The sequence below is a fragment of the Lycorma delicatula genome, chromosome 6 (genome assembly GCF_047948215.1).
Source record: "Lycorma delicatula isolate Av1 chromosome 6, ASM4794821v1, whole genome shotgun sequence".
NCBI lineage: Eukaryota > Metazoa > Arthropoda > Insecta > Hemiptera > Fulgoridae > Lycorma > Lycorma delicatula.
Window position 1 is genome coordinate 37,403,130 of NC_134460.1, and position 23,549 is coordinate 37,426,678.

The 23,549-nt window shown below is 28.1% G+C and overlaps 1 protein-coding gene across 3 annotated transcripts in view; it reads right to left on the reverse strand.

Annotated features, from left to right (window-relative positions):
• LOC142326993 (threonylcarbamoyladenosine tRNA methylthiotransferase) overlaps positions 1 to 20,177 on the reverse strand; it is a 41,053-nt gene extending 20,876 nt beyond the window's left edge. Inside the window, exons 1-5 of one of the 3 annotated variants that reach the window (XM_075369735.1) lie at positions 20,044 to 20,177; positions 18,009 to 18,315; positions 12,166 to 12,238; positions 6,243 to 6,400; positions 1,880 to 2,068 (exon numbers count right to left, since the gene is read on the reverse strand). In XM_075369735.1, coding sequence (XP_075225850.1) covers positions 1,880 to 2,068; positions 6,243 to 6,400; positions 12,166 to 12,238; positions 18,009 to 18,315 — 727 coding nt within the window. In that variant the 5' untranslated portion in view covers positions 20,044 to 20,177. Of the gene's footprint in view, positions 1 to 1,879; positions 2,069 to 6,242; positions 6,401 to 12,165; positions 12,239 to 18,008; positions 18,316 to 18,491; positions 18,831 to 19,342; positions 19,596 to 20,043 lie in introns of those variants that run through there. The other 2 variants (XM_075369736.1, XM_075369734.1) reach the window with 2 other exon arrangements.
• Between the last annotated feature and the right edge of the window lie 3,372 nt (positions 20,178 to 23,549).

A 23,549-nucleotide genomic window follows, 5' to 3' on the forward strand; every position in this document is an offset into this window, starting at 1 on the left:
AGTTATCAATAACTGATATCAGATAGCTCATGTGTGACAGAAAAAAGCCAACCTCAAAAATTTCAACATCAGTATCTTACTTACAACTCTGTTCTTGAACATGTAAAAAACTTTTATTTCTTATTACATATGTTATAAGTTATGCTGACAAACACTGCTACTGAAAATTTTCAAAATGCCACCATCCCAACCCTGTAGGGAAAGACACCCGCCTATTGACGTTCCGGTTGTTGCCACCCCCTCCGTTCCTTGTCCTGTTGGGCTTTAAAATCCACCGGAAAAAAATGTTCACATTTCCTGATTTTGAAATGTTCGAAAATGCAGCAGATTGTCTTTTGACAATCAGCAATGCATCATTTTCAGCCTTAGAAAAGAATCGACATGAAAGAGGATTCTCTCTCAAGAATTATGCAAACAACAAATTTTAGGGCAGCTAATTTTAGCATTAACTTCTTTGGCATTTCAGTTCAACTTATAGAGTGAAACTTTCTTACACAAAATTGTAATGAAAGCTCAATTTTGTTACAAGATCCTAAAATAGCAATTATCATTCTGGTATATAATTCCAGCTCACTACAATAATAAAAATCAGCCGGATAGCAAAAGACAAATACAAAAAGCATTCAAACTTTTTTTGTTGATGTAAAGGGAATGTGAAAAGAATTCTAAATTTTAACTCCTGCTATGTTTAACAGTGGCCATGTGAAGATGAAAATAGTTTTCAGATCTCTAGTGCCACACTATAGTAACACATACAAACTGTAATACCTGCTTTATTGTGTCCAAGCCCTGGATCATAACATACAAAATAGTTACAGGTTTTCTTTTAATAAGAACCCCTGGCTGTCATTTCCCACCTATTAACTCAATGGATTTGATAATGTATAACTTCTATATGCTCCCCAAAATGAAATTTATGCTGAAAGAATATGTGTTTGCATCCTTTCTTTAAAATTCATTGATACCATACAAACTGATTAATCCAAGGGATAGATGATACATCATACCTATTTTGACTGATTAAAGTGATAGTATCCCAATGTAAAAGAAATACCATTCATTTATTCTATCATTCATCCACTCACTCACTTATCACAAAATCACGTGATCGAATGGTCCTGGAAACTACTATTTTGTATAGAGTTCCTCTTAGGTTTATGCACCTCTGTGAGAACATTTTGGAATTTTCAAATAATAAAGAAACTGATCTGAGTGACCAATACAATCTCTAAACAGAAAAAAAAAAAACAGAAACTATACATTTTGATTTTGTCATATAATTAACATTTGTTTTTTTTAAGTAATTCAGCAAAAACTTTTTATTTTTGAGAATATGGGCTAAGTCAAATTCTGCATTCAATGGATAGACAGCTCATTTGTCCATCCATTGAAATTATATAATGAAAAATGTAATGAAATTAAACATTTTAATTTTATAAAATTTATACTGACTTTTTAACCACACAATACACTATATTATATTTATTACAGCCATTTACACTTTCACAAAAAAAAAATAATGGCTAACACAATAACTAAATAACTGCTATTACTTATTGGCAAAACAGCTTTAATTATACAACAAAAAAAGGAAGAAAATTCTTTTTTGTGATGAAATGACTGCATTATATTTTATTAATGAAAAATAACAAATTATTAATAAAACAAAGAGATAATAATAAATTACTATCAACACGAAAAATATGTAGGTATCTGGTAACAACCAACCAACCAAAATATAGTGAGTTCAGTCATGACTATGACCAAACAAAATATTTAACTAATTAATTTAATAATAAAAAATTGAAATATTTTCAAATGAAAACATGTATAAAATAAAAAATATTCTATGTATTCACCGTTATATTTTATAACAAACCTGGAGGATAACTTCCCAGATCTCCTCTAGCATGTTTTGTTTTGCAATATGTACATTGATTAAGACAACCAGTATTAATAGGAATTATTTCAATAAGAGGGTTTTTTCGTACTTTTGGCAATGTAAGAGATGCACCTCCCATTTTACGTCCACCACTTTTCTTCTGACCAAGTAATCTGACACTATGCCCTAAAAAAACAAATAAGAATTACAAAGTAAACTTATTTCCTTTTTGTTACCCGATATTTAAATGGTTTGGTGTATACCTTTCCAATCATATCTCTTCACTGGAAATTTTTTGAGCTCAAAAAAAATCCAGTGTTCTCATTTATTTGAAGATTATCTTATTAAAACTGGATTTCCTTTTCCTGACAACTTTATAATTTATCAAAAAAAGAAAGCAAATAAGAACACAAGCAAATGAAAGAAATCTCAGTTTATTTGAAGTATCAGGTATCACAAACCGAGTATTTTATGGTACACAAAAACAATCTTTTAATTTGTATTAATAAATGCTTAATTCTGATAGTTAACTACAAAATCTAGTCTTCATAATACAGTTATTTACTTTAACATAACAAGCGTGATATATCTTTTGAAAATAAAACAAGATGATTAACTTTTCTACTACAATAAATCTTCTACTGAATACAAATGTTGATGGGAATTATGAAATAGAAATAGAAAAAGAAACTAACAATATGTAATTGTCATGTGTATCAGAGATTGTTGACAAATATTTAAATGAGAATTATTAAGTAAAACGCACGTAAATGCAGATAGACAGACATCTATCCTTTCATCCTAGTTAGTATGAAAAAAAAGTTCTAAATTGATGTCACTATAGCTATCTGTTGATTCTGTGTTACGATGCATTTCTCATTATTTTCTTTGTCATGATGTGAATAATTGATATATTACATTCTTCTGCTATTTCCAGAACTGAAAAACAACTAAAATGAATAATATCACAGATTTTTTCAACATATGCATTGTCACATGATGTTGAGGGATATTCTGAAAACAAGTTATCATCTGCTGACCAATGAATGCCTTTAAATCCTCTAACCAGTTCATATCATATACAATATATGCACAGATTACTTACTATAAACTTGTTTCATTATTGAATGTCTTAAGCTAAATTTTAATATGAATTTGCAATTCATGAACACAATCCATCTTGAAAACAATACAATTAACAGACACTTATAGCTCAATAAATAACCATCATAGTAAGATGATGCAAAAATCGGTAGTTCTGAATGATGTCAATACTTCTTTTTAGCCAAAGGTTGTATTCTGTATTCTTTTTATGTAAAAGACTTTGAAATTGCAATTATTTACAGTTTTTCATAGCTAGTTTCAAAAAATGGCCCACATCACCTCTTAAATAACTATTCAAAAATAAAACAATAAAAAAATAAAAATTTATAAATGCTCAAAATGATTCAAACTTTAATTTACTTTAATGTCAAAATTTTTGTTTTTGAATCATAGCCCTAAATTTTTTACTTTTAATAATAATATTCTATTTAGATTCCTTCCCTATGGGGCGTGGAAGCCTGATAGTTCCATAATAAAAAAAGAATTGAGTTTTGAGATAGGAGTTTAATAGAAAAATTTAATTTTTGTATGTTTAACTGCTACTTAAAGGTAGCAATACCTTCTGAACACTCTGTTACCTATACGCATAGCATTTCTAAAATATAGCAATATATATGTATTCTATTGAAATTAAGTTAAGCAATCAAGACTTTAAACTACATTGCAGGCCTGTAAGTCCAGATTCACTTACATCAAGGCATACTTGAACCACTAAGCTAAATCCACAAAATAACTGTTAATCAGGTTGTTAAAGGAGCTCAATTTTTAAATATTTGTTTGATATTACTACAATTATCAAATACAAAACAATCAAAGAAAAATTATGTTTCAAAAAAAAGAAAAATTGTTAGAACATTTATTCAATAGAAATGAGTATTTAAGGCTACTAACATTTAAACTAAAAGTAATAGGATGCATCTTTTTGACATCCCCTAGTACACAAATTATATCTAGTATTATAATCAAAATATTTCTCTAGTTTGAAGTCAGCTATTTTTAAGAAAAACAGATATCTGTTCCAGTATAGATTATATGTATACATTATTAGAGCTTGCAGCAAACCACAATAAGTTTGTCCTTGAAGCATCTCCATAGAGAAAACATTTTTTCAGCAATGAGGGAAGAATGCATTTGTTCAGCTGCTACTTCGCTCTTGTAGTATGTTTGTTACTGGGTCTGTATGAGTGTATAGACACACACTCATACTAACACAGACGTGTTAGTGTATTATGAAGTGTGAGTTTTGTAAAAAACACTGTGTTGTGTTTTTGTTTATGAAAATTAACAATGTTATTACAGTTTTTTAATTTTTACATTTTCTGTTGTTAACGGATTTTGCTTCTTTAAATAACAAAAGTTTAATGTCGGATAGTATTATTAGTTTAACGTAGGAAGGGACAAGAAGAAATTGTAAGCATCACCATATCCATAGCCAGACAAGAGAATTTGTGTTTAATGTTTTCAAATTTATGACAAAGGAGGCCCAAGGTGGACCCAACCCAATCCTTCTTAAACAAGTTTAGAAAAGTATCAACCAAGGTAAGGGAATTTTACTCAGAATGTTCAAAAAATTTTAAACAAAGCAAACATTAATCCCAATAAAGGCTTTAGCACTCTTTAAAAAATTGTAACACTAAAAAAACTAAAATGATCAAACAATTTATAATTTTCACATTGACAAATTTGAACAAGTTATTCTTCGATTGCTGCTACCAATCATAAAAGAGAAAATCAATTTTCAAGGAAGCCTCTAGGAAGTTTTTATGGCTATTATCAAAGACCAGGGGTTCAAATGAAAAAAAAACTAAAGGTAATAGAAAAGTTTTAATAGAAAAAATTGAAAATCAGGAACTGAAGCTACGTTACTGAAGAATTATTAAAGAGTACTGTAATAAATACAGACCTATAATTTACATGGATGAGTCCTACGTACATGCCAGTCATCCCAAACCAATGCCTCAGGAAGCTTAAGTGATGCCATTGAAAATATCGTTATTAACATAAATGGCGATAATGATTTAAGTTATGATTGCGATATAAATATTAGTGATGACGATATGCAATGATGAGTTATCAGGAATTGAAACATTATGATTTGATTTGGTAAGCAGCAGTTCAATCAATATCGTGAAGTGACAGCTCTGACTGCAACCTTGCTGCTCCGATTTCTAAAGATAAGCATGCTTGAACTGTTCATGCAGATTCTCAAAATGGGTTTGTCAAGATCACACTTCTTATATTCAAATGTGGTACCAAACCAGGAGATTATTATGATGATATGAATTTTGTTAAAAATAAGCAGTGGGTAAAACAACAACTGATTTCTAAGCTTTTCTCTAACTCAATCACTGTCATGGATAATGCTTCGTAAGGTAATGTGCATCTGAACCGCTCTCTGAATTTGAACATGCAAAAAGCAGAGTTACCAATTGGCTTATACAAAATAATGTATCATTAACAAGTACAATGTTGATACCAGAACTGTAAAGTTTAATAAAACTTCATTAAGCCAAGCGTGATTACGCTATTGCATTAATTGAAAAACAAGCAAATTCAATTACGAATGTTGGATGTAAATCAAGGTGCAACAATATAAAGAAACATCTTATTTGTCTCCTTTGGAACCTTTAAGTAAAGCCATTGAAAATATCATAATCAACATACATGAGGACAGTGATTATAGTGATTTAAGTTATGATTGCGATTTAAAAATTAGCAGTGATGACATGATGATGAGTTAACAGGAATTGAAACAATATATGATTTGATTTGATAAGTAGCAGTATGACAGTTCATGTGTAGTGAAGTACTTCTCATGCCACTTGTCCTCCTTTGCGCTTTCTTCTCCTATGTCAATCACTTTCTCTTCAAACTTATTGTGACTTGCGATAAGCTGCATAATTTTTCTTCAAAGCTTATGTTATTAAGCTCAAATAGCCAGATTACCTATGCATCTGTATATATTTTAACTACATTAAAATCTAATTATAATGCCTACGCCTCAGTAGAAAACTGATTAAATTTTTGTTTTGAGCTATTAAAAAACCATTTATTAAACTTCCTTCATTCATATAAACTTTTCACTTAGCAAATCCATTTTAAATGAACATTCAATTGTATGGTAATCTAGATTATCATGGATCAAATACTATTAAAATATATGTATATATAAATTTTCTATTAAAAGAAAATTTTCATTTAATATGAAAGTCCATCATTCTCATAAAAACTGAACAAATAGTTTTAAAAAACCAACCTTTAAGAGTTTCTTCAACTACTTCAACAACTCTATCAATTTGTTGAACACCAATAATACTAAGCCCTTTAAGAAATTGAGCTTTGGGAGCACCTTGAGGTACACAGCCAGCTACAACAACTGACTTCCCAGCTTTATGACCTGCTTCAATTTCATTCCTGCAAACGAAAAAATCTGCTTTTATTAAAAAAAATAACTAAATATAAAAAAGGGTTATATTATCTATACTATTATATAGAGAAAGAGGGTTTTTTTGTTTGGGATAATAAACTAAAAATTACCCATTCTATCGCTACTAAATTTTTACCCATGTTTCTTGGCGTAACTGAGAAGTTTTTGGATGTATATTTCAGAAAATTTCTAAAATATATATATATATATATATATATATATTGTAGTAGTGGAGATTTGCCGGTTGAAGCACAAACTTTAATGAATTGTGAACTGTGTGAGTCTTCACTGTGTGTGAACTGAGTTAGAACTGATTGATGATGAACACCTATAAGCCAGTTTCTAGATTTGTTGAGTTTCATTTCAAGTTTCAAGGGTTAAAATCAATTTTTGAAATTTTTTTGAAACTGTTATTTTTTAATTTCTCAATAACACATGAAGAAATCAACCTGATCTTTGGTGAGTGTAATTTTAAGTCAATAAACTAATAAACTGTAACTTAAGTCAATTTTAAGTCAATAAAGTAGTTTCTAGATTTTTGAAATTTGACCTTCAAAGGAGATAAAGAAAGGTAAAAAGGTTTTTGAACAATGATTGTAAATTTTCCCAATCCCAACTATAGTAAAGGAGATAGATATTCAGTAGATTTGGACTTGCAAATACTTTTCCAGATAAATATTTAAAAACCATTTTCAGGTTTTTTTAATTCAGATTTTTTAAGGGGTGCGAAGGTATATGGCGCTGTGGCTCAACCATCACAGCCACTAGCATCGTTACTGTATGTGTGATTAGCTGCACCTGCCTCCGATTACTTGCCTAATAAAAAAGACTTGACATAAAATAAAAAGATTGACCACTACGGGAAATGCAAGTAACCATACAGTGCAGGTGAAGCTGCGATGGGGAGCTAGTAATAGTATAAATTAAATACTACAATAATTCTAAACTTTTATAGTTTGATATTGTATGATATTACTGAAAGTACACCTTCCAGTACAAAATTTTACTGATAAGACCTTCCAATATGGGCCAAGATAAAGTTGAAGATAAAACACAAAAAATAATTTTTCTAATTAAATGAGTTTTGTATTGATTTATCCATTAATTTTAACAAAGTTAAAATTGATATTTGGTTTAATAACGCATATTTTACAATGAAAGACAAATACTTCATAAAATAGAAAATATTTTACAACTTCTTAAAACCATTTTTGGTAGAATAAATTTCCACGTTATCAAGAATTTCTCAGAATTATACATAAATTTACAATTATAATAACTGACCAATCATGCATGCACAAGAAGTAACTTAAAAATGTATGTAATTCATTTCACTTAAAATATCTATTTATCTAAAGTAACTTTCTCACTTGAAATACACATATACATATATGCACAAACACACATCCTGTTGATATTAGTTTCATTTCACTAATAATTAAGATAAGCTAAGTAAGATAAAAATAAGTAATAATAATCCTTTAAATACAAGCTATATAAACAGTTCTGAAACAGCCCCAGTCATATTTTCTACAACCTAATTCACTATTTAAAACTTACTTTATTCTTACAATCTGTGTTTGATTGTCTATCATTTGAAAATAACACATTAAAAAAGATTTTTAAAAACCGCTTATATTTTTCTAATAAACCTCTTCATAAAAGTATTAATAAAATTTTTATTTCTGTAGTTTTCAATATGGTTTAAAAATTTTAATTCGTAAAATATTGTCTATAATTTACATTTTTATCTTAAAAAAAGTCATACTGCATATAAATTTTAAACAGTCTAATAGTAAAAAAAAATGATACAAAAGCAAACTTAATTAAGGATAGTATTTAGGCTTCCATTTACAAGCAATGACCGTAATAATGGAAAAGAATAAAATTAGATAAGAGATAAAATACGAGATTAAAAAGTAAATAGAACATTAGCGCAAATAAAGACTTATTTAAATAAAGATTATGTTACAAAATAATTCAATAATATAATTTACCGATAAGCAAAAAAATTATTACTTCTAAAATAAAACCTTTCCTAAACGGCCTCATAAAGAAGCAATTTATAAAAGTGGAAAAAATTCTCGTCCTCCAACATTTTTCACGTGCTTTTAATAAAAATAAAATATTTTTATATTTTACTATAGAAATATAGTGGTTTTAATTAAGAATAGTTATTTCAGATCTACAAGGAAATTGCATTCAGCTTTGCTACATACAGCTTGAAAACAGTACATAATTTTTTTTCTAGTAACAGAATTCTAAAATGATTCATAGCTAAGAACAAAACAACAAGCCACATAAAGTTTTTAATGTTATATTGGCATGTTGTATTAAAAGAAAATACTTTAAAAGAATTCTTTAGAAGCAGACAAAACCTACCACAGATTATATTATAAATGACAGTTGATAAATAATGTTGGTATAGTGTTCTGGTATTCTTATTTCTTTGTTATAATTAGAATGAATACTGTATATAAAAGTATCATGTTGCATTTTATCTTTACTATTTAATTAAATTTCTTCTTGCTCACAATTCATTTAAGTTAATAATTTTTTTGTTTGTTTTGTTTTTAATGATTAATCAAATCTAAATGTTTAAACTATTTATATTATTTAAAATAATTATACTTTTGTTTATCTTATTTAGTTGAAACTAATTTTTATTTTTTTTATTTTCAATAAAATCCCTGGAAATAATTGTAACTTATCTACTTTTTAAGTGAAATATTAAATTAGATAATTACAATACATAAAAATGTCCAATCAAACAAATATTCTTAAAACAAATTATTTAACTACAGTAAAACATAACTATACGACATAAAAAAAATAATATTTAAATGATTATAGAAAAATAGGACAATGTAAACAAATAAATTATGATAAGTCAGATGATTGTCTGACTTGATATGATTTGTATATGAATAAGAAAAAGGTATGCCTACTTTAGGCGCTTACAATTTATTTCTTGCCATTACAAACAAAATTACACATCAAACTTCTCAATTGGCAAGACAATTAACACTCATTTAAAAATGAGGGTGTAGAGCATCTAACAAATAATACTACTGCAGTAGTTTGTTTGAAAACTGAATACTAATAAAGGTTGTTTCACTCTGTTTAATCTAACACGAAACTCACAATATCAAATTTTGATGAAACTCAGTATATTTAATTCTTTCATTTAATTTTTCTCTAACTCGTTTAGTTTCATTTTTAGATATTTAAAGTTTTTGTAAAAATTATATTTTTTTCTTAGGCCTCAGATGCAATTTCGGCCTTCCTTTAAAGATGTACTTCTCATACCGATCAATCCATTCTTAATAAAACTTTCCAGTATTACAAAATAATTGCACAATTTAAAAAAAAAAACTAAAAACTCTAAAGAAAACATAACTCCACAAAAAACCTTAAAGCAATTAATTCACTAGTTTTTATGTTGGGAAAATACGGTTTGAACACAATTAACTGTTTTTTTGTGTAGACATAAAATTAGTTATTTAAAACATTTGATTTCAATTTTAATGCCTATACTACATTGTAAGATTGGATCGATAACAAAAGTAAATAAGGAATTTCATCGAAACATCACCATTACAAAACTCTAAAAGAGAAAAAATGTGGTAAAAAAAAATAATGATTTCATTTTAATAAGAACTTCTTAAGTAAATGGAATTAACAGTTAATACAAGTGTATTTATACACACAATATATATAATGAATAATATAATCTAACCAGTTATTTTTAACTGTAATTAAAGGTAAAAATTCATACACTTATTATGAAGACTAGATGATGAAAAAACATCAAATAATATCAAAATATCAAACATAATATATGTTTGATAAAAAATATTACAAATGTTGGTACAAAAAGGTGAATAAATGAATAATTATCAAACACAACCTCAGAAACAGCTTCAATGATGAATTAGCAGTGATAATTAAACAAGTCAAAGTGTGAACCCATCTGAGTAAACTGAGCCTTGTCAGTAAATAAAATGAACCTGTGCAATCAGTGGTTGCATTGTCATTCAGTTGCAATATTACAAACAAAGAGGAGAATCTCTCGGTTGAAAATTTAGCACTCTTTGATTATAAGGATGTAGCTTGTTACAAAGTGTCCTACACATTGTAGTCTGGGAAACTGCAAAGTATCAGAAAAGGCATCATATACTAACACCCAGACAATGATGAGTAGTCTCTACAATGGTTTCATCAATATTGGCATCATGATGGACAGAATGAATGCAGTGAATATTAATGCTAGAATGTGTACCCATTTTTCATAGCATATGGAATGTTCCATTAATTATTTTAGGACATTAACAACAGTTGCTTTCTATCACACACTCCTAAGATAAATACCATGTCGACATATTCCTCAATCGCAAATAACAAAGGCATTGCTACAGTATGACACCAATTAAAACAAACACACATAAACTTAATTAAACTACACTGTACAGGAAACAATTCACAGCAAAAATGCATAACATGCAATGCAGTATGACATGACATAAAATGCATTACTGGCCAGCTGATTTCTGTTACCAACTTACAAAATCATAATTCCTCAAATTTGAGAAAAATAGATAAAATTTATTGTCTGAGTAACATTAGTACTGAGATTTTTAATTTTTATCTTTAATACAACAGTATTTTTTGAGTCATTGCACTTTGTAGGAAAGCAAACATGCTTTGTACGTGTAATCCCTTTGTTTTCATTTGGTAAGTGTTAGAAATAACTTGAATTTGTATTTGGTTTTATTGGGCTATTTTACATCAATTTTCTCAGAATTAAATTCTATATAAGCTTTTGTAATAAATTTTACACAATTAACAAAGTTTTTTTTATTACAATCTTAAAAAAAATATGTTTTTAGATAGAAAATTTTTCTGTTTATGTTTGATATTATGAAAACTATTGTAAGTATGGTTCTGGAACCTGTTTTATTCAATTTTTTAAGTCAAAAACCTTAAGTAACCATCAAGTTTACCCCTTAATTTGAGCTCAGAGAATTTCAATATGGTTTTATTTCATTCTGCCCAGGAATCAGGGAAAAATTTTTCACTAGCTGTAACTCACTAACGTACTGTTTCTGGACCATGTTTAAATGAACTTTTTTCATTATTTTCATTACTAGAATAAGCTCAGAAAGTGCTCGTAATACTACATGAATTACCCTGTACAACCCATAACACCCACTAATTTTCCCCATTCATAAAATTTATCAATATATCCTCATCAAGATATATTTATGGAATATATTTATCATACATCTCATCAAACAATGCTCTTCTAACACTAGCCAAAATCTTATACTTCCCTCTAAAAATGTTAGGACATTTTTACCGTTCTTATTAGAGGTATATTTTCCTTTCTATTAAGATTATCATTAAGAGGTGACCATCCAGTTCTAGCCTTGAATATAATACCATCATATTTGTCAGCATATGTTTTTATCCAAAATAATAAAATAGGTTTAATAACGCTAAATGAAGAATAAAAGAGAACACATGCATTTATTAGTCAACATTTGAAAGGGCATCGGTAAAATTGGAATAAAACATATTTTAAGAACTTAAATAAAAACAGATCACTTGCTAATCCTCTACTATCGCAATAATAAATGTTAAAAAATTCCAATTGTAACATAAAATTTCAACGAAAACGAATACTAATAAATCAAACAGATTATGAAAAACACCAATATTAAATTACTATAATAATACTATTACTATTTACCTAAAATGATCTTCGGCTGGATTTTTAACCGTACAGCTATTTAATAACCATAGATCGGCAGCCATTTTATTATCTGCAGGAAACAAATAAATATTTTAACTTCATAAACTTAACATATTACATGATACCTGTTTATTCTACTAAATTATACTATTTATTAAAGTACTTAATAATAATTATGGGAAAAAATGAACAAATTAAATACAGTAACGTTACATTTTCTTGTACCAAATACATCATAACACTGTCTTATGCATCCGTAACCTTTTGTACTAATGTAAAATTTTGTTACATGCTACCTGATTCAACAATGTTTTATATGTAATTTTCAAGATTTTAATAAGTTTATAACCAAATATGGTTTTTAAGCATGAAAAATCAAAATATTGTTAATAAATAACAGACTAAAATTATAAATGAAATAATTTATATTCAATTTGTTCTCCTGACTAAATGATTACCAAAAATTTTCTCAAGCTGAAGTGCTTATTTTATACGGTCTATTATGCCAGTGGTTCCCAACCTGTTTTGACTGACAACACACTTCACTGAATGCCAGTGATATTACAAAACATTTTTTTTTCATTAATAATGATGATATAGTAATAATAATAATAATAATAATAATATGCAGTACCTGATTCTAAATATTAAATATTCAGTGTACATATATCAAAGTTAATATGCAAATGGACGCATTCTTCTAAATACAAGCAGCATGTAGAGCGGTATTAGAAAAAGATAAAGCTAAGTGCCTGAAATACCAACCTATCTATAATGTAAGTCTGGTTAAAATAAATATATATTATTATTTTTCTATAAACTCACCACAAAAATTAATATTTGAATTAATTCACACTGCGGTCAGTGTGAATAAGTAATATAAAATTATTCTTCTTTAAATTATGACTGAGATGATAAGATAGAAAGCTATATAAAGGTGAGGCTCACTAACTATAGTAGAAAAAAATTAAGCTACTTTTTCACTCCCCCTTGGTTTACAAGACTTAAGGCAGCAGTAATGGAGGATTACGGTAGTTCAGTGGATGTACCACTGCTTTGGGATGTACCAAGCATTACTATGTATGGATTGTACTACAAGAAATAAAAATAGTAGTTTCTTTTACTGTCTACAATTTAAATATTCTGGTATTTTTCAGATAATAATTTTTAATTTCATTTGTAACAAAATCAAATCATATTTGTTGATTAAACATCTTACAGACACTATTTGTGAGTTTTTCAGATAAATTTGAAAATTGGCCTAATTTAGAGCTCTAAATTCAAAGATTTTACTCCAGCTGATTATTGAACATATGATGTACCAAAGTGTTTAAACAGAATGCCAAATCTCAAGTTACTAGCTTTTATACTTGCTTTTTTTATGGTTTCAATGAACAGTTTTCATTATTGCAATTAAAATTTATAGAGATACAGGACTACTTGTGTAATAAATAAAATAATAAGAGAGAAAACTGGGTGGCGAGTTCCTTTCTGGAAAAATCATTTATCGCAGATTCTATTCATAGATACTGATAAGGACAAATGATGACAGATTGCCACTACATGATGCTACTGGGTAGGTTGGACCTAGTTTCTAACTGAATCAAACATGGAGAATTTCAGCCTAACTATCCGATCTTGACTTGGAATTTATTCCTACCAGTCACAACTTACAATTTCTATTGCAAAATGTAAAGTACGCTAAAATAAAGTTTTACCCCAGGCAGTAACTCAAAAGAGGAATCCACTATTGCTTCATGCAATGCATCAGGACCTAGGATTCTGGGGAGTCCCAACATCTGCAATCAGAACGAGTCAGAGCATCCTTGAAATTCTTCAAGATTAAAATTTAAAAGAAATACTTCTTTGGCACATTAAATGTCAATTCCTAATTAAAAGTTGGCCAACAAAAAGAATTAGAACTTTTAGACAAAAATTAGATCCAAATTTTAGCAGTATAAAAAACCAGGTTTTTAAATGAAAATATATTAGATATGAAAAATTACAGTTTAAAAGTAAACCTACAATCAAAATTATGAAAAGTATGTCATTATTAGTTAACGTTTTTTATGTAAACAAGAAAATATTAGATATAATATCTAGAATTCAAATCCAATTCCAAAATGCTGTCTCTTCTAACAATTAAATATAAATACAAAAATTACACCCTCATCAACTAATTGTCATGCTACCCTAAATGAAAATAATGCAAAAAATTCACAAAAAGTACAATTCTTTTTTAGAAGAAATCTCTAAAAAGTTACATTAAAACACTCTTAGGCAATTTCAATGCACAAATAGGCAGAGAAAGAAATTTTAGAACTATAGTTGGTAAATATCCAGTACATTATAGAACCAACAAAAATGGTATAAGGTAAATTAATCTCTGGAAAGATTTTCAACGTAATATAATGACAACATTCTTTAGAAAACTTACAGGGAAAGCTAAAACACGGATATCTTCAAATCCTAACTTAGGAGAATTTCCGCTGGATCATGTAGCTATCTCCAAAAGAATGTTAAAATAATAATAACAGAGAGTTTGGCTCTGATCATTACCTTTCTAAAATTAAATTTTTACCTTCTAAAATAACTAAAAAACGTGTTAAGATATAATGTGGATAGAATTACTATAATGAAGAATGCAACAGAAAAGTTTCAAGAAGAAATATAAACATCCAAAAAAGGTGATTGGCAGGAACTGTCTAGAGAAACAAATAGAGTAGCTAAACTGACTTTTAGTTTATTAAAGATCAAAAAGGAAAGTATGGTAGAATGAAAATGAGAAGCAGCATTAGCAGAAACATCCAAATAATAGGTAAAATGAAAATCTTCTAGAAAGAAAAAAGATCATGAACAATACAAACAACAAAGAAAAGAAACAGCAAGGAACAAAGAGAGCTTTCATAAAATATCAGCTTGTGGAAATGCAGAAAAAATTTGCTACAAATTTGTAACAATGAGTCAAATCACTTCGATCAATTTATAGCACTGAATTTGTAATAAGCCAACACTGTATGTACTGAATCTTGGGCACAAAACGGACAAACTTAATGCTGCGTAAAACCAGTTGAGCATAAAAAAGAAAAAAATACCACTTTTTGTTATTATTTCCTGAATAGTTTTTTATTATTATTATCATACATCTAATTTTAAAAAAATATTAGATGTATTTTTATAGTTTTTCTTCTTTTTTTTTTAAATAATGATTTATAGTTCATGAAAAAATTAATATTTACTCTCCACCATGATTTAAGAGGCTACTTTTTCTTTAATATGACTGATGCAATATTAATTATAATTTTGACAATTACATCAAATAATGAGTCCCTACAAAACAGTTTGGTAGTTTAAAAGTTTATTTTTAAATTTACCTTTTTTTCTTATTTTAAATAATATTAGCTCATAAAAACATTGTTTTATAAAATTAAAAATAAAAATAAACAAATTCAGTTTGAGAAGGGGTTACATCATTTGGTATAACTGGCAAAACTAATAACTAATATTTCATTAACATTATCACAGAAAAATTGGTCTCTTAGATCGTAATGCAAAGTTCATATTAAACAAATTCACTCTGAATAAAGTAATTCCTTAATTAAAATTTTATATGATGAACATTTTATTAGCAATTGAGGATGTATTGGTAAAATATGAGTTCCTCTTAAGACAAGTCCTTTAAATTGCCCAAGTGGTTTTAAAAACATAAAATAATATATTTAATATACACCCCCACAGATAAAAGAAATCAATTTCTTTTAAGCATCCAGCATATTGTACAATTTATTTAACAGTAATCAGAAACTTTAGACAAAATAATTGGAAAATTTGGTTTAAGCAAAATTAGCTTTTGAAGAGATGCTAGCAAAACAGGTTTAAAAATGTTTGTAGAAAAGACTATAAAAACAAAAACTACACAAAACGACAAAATACTGTAAAAATCTACTTTGAAGTTAATATGGAATCTGTTCTGTATGCTGGTGTTGTACAAATATAAAGTATAATAAAATAAAAAAATTAAATGTAAATATTAATAATAATAAAAAAATATGACTGGATAACAGGTAACTAGGCGTAAAAATTTTTTTTATAAAAAATATTAGTTTTATATTTTTTTTTTTTTTTTTTTGTCTTCAGTCACTTGACTGGTTTGATGCAGCTCTCCAAGATTCCCTATCTAGTGCTAGTCGTTTCATTTCAGTATACCCTCTACATCCTACATCCCTAACAATTTGTTTTACATATTCCAAACGTGGCCTGCCTACACAATTTTTCCCTTCTACCTGTCCTTCCAAAATTAAAGCGACTATTCCAGGATGCCTTAGTATGTGGCCTATAAGTCTGTCTCTTCTTTTAACTATATTTTTCCAAATGCTTCTTTCTTCATCTATTTGCCGCAATACCTCCTCATTTGTCACTTTATCCACCCACCTGATTTTTAACATTCTCCTATAGCACCACATTTCAAAAGCTTCTAACCTTTTCTTCTCAGATACTCCGATTGTCCAAGTTTCACTTCCATATAAAGCGACACTCCAAACATACACTTTCAAAAATCTTTTCCTGACATTTAAATTAATTTTTGATGTAAACAACTTATATTTCTTACTGAAGGCTCGTTTAGCTTGTGCTATTCGGCATTTTATATCGCTCCTGCTTCGTCCATCTTTAGTAATTCTACTTCCCAAATAACAAAATTCTTCTACCTCCATAATCTTTTCTCCTCCTATTTTCACATTCAGTGGTCCATCTTTGTTATTTCTACTACATTTCATTACTTTTGTTTTGTTCTTGTTTATTTTCATGCGATAGTTCTTGCGTAGGACTTCATCTATGCCGTTCATTGTTTCTTCTAAATCCTTTTTATTCTCGGCTAGAATTACTATATCATCAGCAAATCGTAGCATCTTTATCTTTTCACCTTGTACTGTTACTCCGAATCTAAATTGTTCTTTAACATCATTAACTGCTAGTTCCATGTAAAGATTAAAAAGTAACGGAGATAGAGAACATCCTTGTCGGACTCCCTTTCTTATTAGGGCTTCTTTCTTATGTTCTTCAATTGCTACTGTTGCTGTTTGGTTCCTGTACATGTTAGCAATTGTTCTTCTATCTCTGTATTTGAACCCTAATTTTTTTAAAATGCTGAACATTTTATTCCAGTCTACGTTATCGAATGCCTTTTCTAGGTCTATAAACGCCAAGTATGTTGGTTTGTTTTTCTGTAATCTTCCTTCTACTATTAATCTGAGGCCTAAAATTGCTTCCCGTGTCCCTATACTTTTCCTGAAACCAAATTGGTCTTCTCCTAACACTTCCTCCACTCTCCTCTCAATTCTTCTGTATAGAATTCTAGTTAAGATTTTTGATGCATGACTAGTTAAACTAATTGTTCTGTATTCTTCACATTTATCTGCCCCTGATTTCTTTGGTATCATTACTATAACACTTTTTTTGAAGTCTGACGGAAATTCCCCTTTTTCATAAATATTACACACCAGTTTGTTTATATATAAAATAAATACAAACAATTTTTTAAATAAAAAATATATTACACGGATTAAAATTCTTATTATTACTCTTGCTAACATCAGTTATAACGAGACCCATGTTAAAGACCTTTAATAAAAAACATTTTTACGAATTATACCAAGCACTTCTATTTTTCAACTACAGTGTAAAATATTACCAGCATAAATCTTGAGATTTTAAATATCATCAAACAATAACAGCTCTAATAACAGAAGAGAGTTAATGAAATTATTAAAAGATTAGAATTATTGAAGAGTTGAAAAAGATAATAAATCTAATATCATAAAATCTTCATAATTAAAAAGTACCTGTTAATTTATAACCATATGCAGCTAACTGGCCAGCCATGTACTCACTATCAGAACTATTATGAGTGCATCCCCATGTCTTAACATAAACAGATTGTGTCCCAGGTATAATGCTAGATTGTAAATCATCTTTACTGTCTTCACTGACATTACCATTAAGATCACTTTTTGGTTTGTCAGTTCGATTTTTCTTTTTTACTCGTACAGTGACGGAATGTCTATTATTGTAACGTTCTTTTGGTGTAATATCTTGTGATGATATAAGATCTTCTATATCATCAATAATTTCATTGCAAACAGAAGGCATCTGCAAAGGAAAAATGATTAAAAAACAAAAATACTCTTACAAAATGATTTTTGAGACACCATTGAAAGACTGAAGCACCGTTTTTCATAATCATATTTTTAAATAATAAATTTGTTAAGGTACAAATTTTTATATATACATTAAACAATCATGTATAAGCTAAGTCTAAAACTTACTCTTTCTTTATATAGCCAATTAATTTCAATACTACTCTTTAACTGCAGCCAATAACAAATGTAAAATACACATATTCTTAAAATAGTTTCTTGAATATTTTTGCTGGCTAATAAATCAATATAAAATACAGCTACACTAACCCATAAACAATTATTTAAATCAAGAATTTTACAAATGCAGCCATCACAAGAAAGGAATTATACAGCATTGGTTAGTGATCGTTGATCTGAGGTGGTTATCATAACCAGCAAAATAAATAAAATTATCAGAAAATAAGATCAGGCTGGAAGCAAATAAATTATTCATTAAAAATTAAATCTGAATACAACAATTACAATCATAAAAATGGAGAACCACCACCTGATCTTTAATAGTTTGGGCTTTGCTGGTAATTACTCTAACTAAAGAATTTAAGCTGAATCTGGAACTACTTGAGAAAAATATTCATAACCAATCACACATTTTTTCATAAAATGATAACAGATTTCTTAAGTAATTAACTGTACAAACGAAATGCATGTATCTATGACAATGGTCAGAAGTATCATTTTCAGCTAATAAAATCCAGATGAATTCTTGACAATATACTCCTCCCTATGGCAATTTTTAAAACAAGGGCATTGTTTTATTTCTATTACTTGTTACTTGCAAAGTACGGTAATAAAGTTGGATCAATACAGCCGACGAATACTAAAAACTATGCCGACAATTACTGGGGGTTCAATAGTAACATCAGCATCATAAATAAATAATAATAAGAAAGACATAACTTCTCGACACTTAAAAATGGATGAAACAGTTCTACAAAAAAAGACATCATTGAAAATATTTAAAAAATAAAATAACATACACTGATCTGTTTATTTACTCTAATTCTTTAGAGTAAAGAATAAGTTGAGGTTATGCTGCCTACATTCACTCTAACGCCAATTTCAGCTATTTTAAAACAAAAAATATAATCAGATATATATTAAACGCTATGTCAAAAAAGAAACAACGAAATTTTCCCTAGAATATTAACATAGACGAACAACTTCCATTTTTATAGTACTAATAATTCATATGAGACAACACATCACACAACACATTTGACTTTAGCAGTGGCTTTTATTGTAACTACGAGCTAGATTTCTATAAACAGCTGAGATTAAACTAGTCAAGTTGAATATTAATAACAAGTAATTTGAAATAAATGCCATTAATTCATTTTGTTATCATTTTCACATTAAGTGTTAATAATATTCTTTAATTTATCTATTATTTTATTTTGAAATTATTCAATTATAACTTAAAAACAGTATGCAAATAAGGTAATAATGGCACTGTTCCAACTATCGGGAAACGAACAAACGATGTCCTAAATATTTCTAGTTTAACAGTTTTAAAAATAAACTAATCAGTAAACTCACGAAATCATAGGCGAATCAAATAGTATTTTTTTTTTTAATGTTTACATGAGCAGTTATTTTGATGAGTTACTATTTCTTAAAAACAATCTCAGTCGTAAAATATCTTAATCGTAACTACTCTTAATGGAAGGTGCCAAATTACCTGATTAATGACCGGCTAAAAACAATATCGAGCAAATACACTTATTAAAACAAATTTTGTCTGAATCATTTATCTATTGTGGCGTCAAATGGTAATCTAGTCATACGTGACGGACGCTAGTCTTGTTTGTTAGCGACTAGCAATCATCTCGGCAACTACCATCTACCCGCAAAAGCGATTTAATCATATAAACTTGAGTTAAAAAAAGTTATTTAAAATAAATTTGTTTCGGACTGTATTAAATTAAAAATTAATAATTTTGTGACATTTTACTGCTGCCACCACACAAAACACAGCACAGAGTTGTGTAAGAGTCGTTAAAACAAGTAGTAAAACTCTATATACAATTGCAGTTTCAGTAATTACTACTAAATTATGAATGTCCGCATACATTATTCTGGATAGCAGGCAGAATACATTTTCAAAACTAAATGAATAACTAACATTCTTAAAAAACTGTTCCTTCAAGTGATGAGGGACTGAGTAACTTCATAAAATCTTCTGGAAGCACAATTAAACATGTCAGAAAATGATTCGGCTACCCACACACACACATTGAGTGATGGAGGGGGAAGAGAGAGAGACACACACACCTTTGTCAGAAGATTACATAAAGAACTCGAAGTAAAATAGTATAATTAAACATCTAGGAGAAGTGATATAAGTTTGGGCAGCTTCCCACCCACACTTATACAACATATTGTATAAAATATGTACTTAGTGTATGTATTTACATTTTTTTTTGTGCAGGAATTAAAATATACCTAGAAGCGGAAAATATTTAATACTAACATAGACAAATCAATGTTCATAGAAAATTAACTATCAGAAAACATGATTACTAAAGTAATTTCAAAACTAAAAACATAATATATAAGAGGATATAGCAACCTAATAAAACAAATAATATCAAACAGTATTCCAGCAAAAAAAAAAATATATAAAAAAATGATGACCAAAAGCAACAAATTATAAAACAAACATAATTATTATCTAACTACATGTTAAAGGGATTTCCTGACTTCTTTTCATCTAAAAGAAGATTGACACCACACACCTAGTAATATTACAGTAACTCCACTGAATAAGAAGCTGTATTATTTGCAATTTCTTCTCTGTTAGTAAATGTATAATTATTGAATATTTATTTGGAGAAAAACAGAAATTTTTTAATAGAGAAGAAACATTTTTCAATTAAAAATTGTTTTCCCTTTCTCTCTTTTTGATTGCAATCGAAATTAAAATTAAAAATTTTAATTAATGAAATATTTGGATCTTAAAGGGAAGACGCATCAGTTCAAATCAGACTTCATCTCCTTTTGTTTTTTAATTTTTTTATTTTTATTTTTTTTAATTTGAATATATTGATTTAATAATTATTAACCTGTGATTGAAAATGTTTTACATCAAATATAATTCATTGATAATAAAAATTTTTTTTTTAATTATTAGTGAAATAAAATTATAAGTAAAATAAATATATTATTTTTGGATTTTCTTGGCAAATTCTTATAAAAATTGTGTATTTATTTCTTTTTAAATCATTTTATTTAATTATTTGATAGAAAAATAAAATACGTTTTTGAATTGTATTCAATTTAAAGTGATTGTTGGAAATTTTTTTCACTTGTGCGTAATATGCACAAGATTTCTGGTGTGTCATATAAATAAAAATGAATAATAATTAAACTATTCTGTTTAGTGAACTCCTGTATACTGGTTACAAATATTAATTTTGACCTTACGGTGTAATATAATAAGTTTTTATTATTGGATTATTTGGTAAACAATTTATTTAAAGAGTAATCAAGCTAACCTAATATTTCAAGTAAGATTGTTGAATTAATAATTGTATAAATATCTGATGTTAATAAAAACTAATATTTTAGTAACTGTGTAACTGTCCACCTTTAATAAAAGGATCGTATCTTACTTTCAAATGAAATTCGTTTAAATGAAGTGCAGCAAAAATGTGTATATGTAATTTAATAGATGTACAAGGAACCCATGTGGTGTCCACATCAGAATTTTTATTATTGTCTTACCATGTATCTGTCATAGGAATATTTTCTCCTACATATTTCGTTGGATCAATGTATCATCATCAAGGAATGAAAATTATCCACATCAAGTTTCGTTAGTCTTCCATAAAACATCCTATCACAATATTACACATTAAAGTATATATTTACAAAAAGGATGCGAAATTTCTGTGTTATTCGGTCTAAGTTTAGGTCTAAAATTAGATCCGATAGCAGTTTACCCCGGTAAACAGCCAGTTGTCAGTTTGGACTGATAACTTGTAAGTCCTTAACTGACAACTAGCTGTTCGCAAAAATATTCTTGTTCTTATGAACTTGACATCATTTGTAAAACTCGCCTACCTTCCGATGAAAAATAAGTGTATTTCAGATTTTTGGGGCGTAATTGTGTTCTTATAATATTTTAACTAAATTTTCTTATTGCTATTTTCAGAAATTCTAGATATAAAATTCAGGATATGTAAATAACTTAATCTATTTGTTTTTACTTTCCTAGAACCAGTAATAGATCCTATCCAAGAAATTAATGAAAACTAGATAAACCAAAACCAAAGTCATCATTACCATCTCAAATTGAAGATGAAATTGATATTGATGGAGTAGGATGCGAATTGGGTGATAGATTGTCAGGTCATTTAAAAAAAACATTAAGATAGATATGAACAAACTTTGTTGTTCACTTTGTTTTATTGGTTTAAAACGTTTAGCAAATAAATCATTTTCTTCGGCCAAACCAACATGAATGCTGCGTGTTTACGTTCAAAAGCTTTATCAAACTTATCAATTTCAACCGTTTGTTTCTCCCTCTTATGCATGGTTCTATAGAAAAAAAAATTAAAATTCAAACAATTGGTTTATTCGCGTTAGACGTTGCATTCGATCAGCGTTCAATCGACTATTAAAAATTTATCAATACCGTTTCTATAACGACCTTTATTTTTATAAGAACTTTATCAATAACTGAAAAACTGCAATGGTTTGTGTTCCATATGTGTTTGCATATTATTTAAAATCATCAAACGACATGTTAACATTTACGTGTTCATTGTAAATGTGTTGTAAATTTAGACCGTCTTGTCTGAATAATATTAAAATATTACAATTGTTTCGCATGAGTTGCGAATACCCTTATCGAATACTTTTTAATGTTTGCTTATGCAAACGTGATTAAATTTAATTTTTACAGAACCCTGTTTTCTAGCGTATTTTTTGTTTAGATTCCTCAACATTTGCACTTCATTTCTCTTATTTACATCTTTCGGTTTAAATTTTGTGACTGAATGCACGGTATTGCACTCGTCAACTAAATCTTGCACCATCCATTTATAGTTACCTTTTTCTATAAATTTACTCTACAATTTTGTTTTCAACGTTCTATTGAAATGTTCGACTATGGCAGCTTCTTTATTTGAATATGTTGAATAATGGTTTATGTTGTATTGTTTCAACAGGGCTTTAACATGT